Raw genomic sequence first — 2,151 nt, forward strand, 5'->3', positions numbered from 1 at the left:
GGCTAGTAACAGGAAATTTTACTAAGCACAACTTTGTGCGTGTAAAAAGTCATCCACCACTTGTGACTTCTCGGCTGGCTGACCGTCAGAAAAGCGATAAAAAAAAAAAAAAAAAAAGCTGCACAAAGGCACACACGCAGTTTCAGTCTCGAACTTGGCCAAGCGTCTCTCTGGCCCATCACCGGCGTCCCTTGCTTCGTGCCGGAGAACTAGAAAAGCGTTCACCCCAGGTGCAGGGGGCTAATGCGCGGCCTACTTCACCTTGATGAACTGATGCTCCAGGTCGTAAATTCCAACGGCCTGTTTCCCTTGTTCGTCGTACTCGGCCCACTCCTTGCTCTCGAATTTCACTTCGTCAAAAATGGTTCCACTTTCAGCAGCTGTAGCGGTGAAGCCATCCCTGGCGTCGAAAGCGACCGGCTCCACGCCGCGGCACTCAAAGACGATAACGGTGACAAACTGCGAGGAGTTTTCAGCATCGTACGCCTGTATCTTGTCGTTGAGGACATCCATACTGTTCTCTCGGCTGCACAACTTGCATTTCAGCACTAAATTGGCATCGCCGCGACTACCTTTCATTGGCGATCGGTTGGCGGCCTCGACAGTTTGCCAGGCGCTAGTTTGCTCGCCACAATTCATGCATTTCAATCGAAGGTGCCACACGCAGTCTGGGCACGGCTTGAAGTTTGCGAGGTTCTCCAAGTTCGCTCGAAGTTGTAGTCCGATCTTCACCATTTCTTACTTGGTGTAAAATATACCTTTGCAGAAAATCTGATGCCAACAGGCCTGACTTGGTTCGACCCTGCCGAGTAAACGTTCGAAAACGAATTGGTTGTCAATGGCGCTGGTACTTTCGGAATGCTTTCGACCTGCTCAACTCCAGACCATGTGATGATGATAGTGATCTAAAGAAATGAAAGACGCTTAATTCAACCTAAAGCCCCTCAATCTCCCAAAGTAGCGCCATTCACTTCCCTCCTCCTCCGCTCGGCGCGGCCTCGACGGTGGCGCCGCCGGTGGTGGGCCTGCCGTAGCAGACGACGGCTAACACGCTACGGGAGGAAATCCGCAGAAAAGTTCGTGCGAGCCCTGCGAAGCAGTTTTTTCAATCGAGATCTTTCTTCGTCAGTCGGTAACTGGCCTTTAGAATTTCGTGTTAGAATTGCGGAGGAAATAGAGAAAATGACCATTATTCAAGGCGTATTTAAGGCGTAAAGCGCGCGACGTTGAGAGTTCGTGTTGCTGAAACACGACGCAAGCACGCGGTGTACTCAAACATGCGCGTAATTACCAAAGTTTCAGGTGTTGACAGCGTGAAAGTATATGTACGTGGTTTCGTAGGTTCATTCACGTACCTGCAGGACACTTTTACTCGGTCGGCGCGTGAGAGATTTCGGCTGTGTGCGGTCAGCAATGCCTGGCAACAGGGCCGTTTTTTCATTGCGGGGTGCTTTGGTAATCGTGACGATATATTGTTTTTTTTTTTTACGAGTACTGCTCCAGGAGGGCGCATGTAATGGCTAACGGAGGCCTCTGAAGAGCACGTAACATTACACTAATGCAGGCGTCGCAGGGAGTGTTCGCATCCAAAATTGGCTGTCCGCGATCTTATACCCCCTTGGCATGCAAAGGCTTCGGCGAGCCCCATCCAGCGCTGGTTCTAGCTTTGGTGTCCCCGTTGCCGCTTTGGTGCCCTGGAGGCGCCGTCAATAATACGAAATAATGACAAGTTGTTACACTAGTAAATAAAATTTATTGAAGAAATACAATCGCGCCGAGGCGCCAACTTCTAAAGCAGCGCTAGCGCGCGAGTATTATGAAACGCCAACGAGGAATTTACCGGCCCACGTACGACTCTACGATCAAAGTGCACGTTAAACATCCCCAGGCGAGCTAGATAAAGTTATCCGGAGCCATCCACTACGACCTCCATCCTAGCTTTAGTCGCTTCGGAAGGTTAAAAACATTAATCACCACAAACCAAATCAATACATGCGGGCGTACATTCGAAGCTAAAAGACTGCATCGTAAGTCATAGTGAGCCTTGCAATAGCGTCGAGAATGTGCTAACTTCTGGTGGAGCTCAAAACACACCCTGAATAAAGCCACTTTTATGTCACAGGCCAGCTGCAGATGCGTGCATTTCACCGC

General features: G+C 50.0%; 1 protein-coding gene across 1 annotated transcript; it reads right to left on the minus strand.

Annotated features, from left to right (window-relative positions):
* LOC126544038 (CXXC motif containing zinc binding protein) lies at positions 1–879 on the minus strand. The gene has a single exon (XM_050191229.3). The coding sequence runs from the start codon at positions 733–735 to the stop codon at positions 253–255; it is 483 nt and encodes a 160-aa protein (XP_050047186.1). The 5' UTR covers positions 736–879; the 3' UTR covers positions 1–252.
* Between the last annotated feature and the right edge of the window lie 1,272 nt (positions 880–2,151).

The sequence above is a fragment of the Dermacentor andersoni genome, chromosome 1 (assembly GCF_023375885.2).
Source record: "Dermacentor andersoni chromosome 1, qqDerAnde1_hic_scaffold, whole genome shotgun sequence".
In the NCBI taxonomy this organism is placed as follows: Eukaryota; Metazoa; Arthropoda; class Arachnida; order Ixodida; family Ixodidae; genus Dermacentor; species Dermacentor andersoni.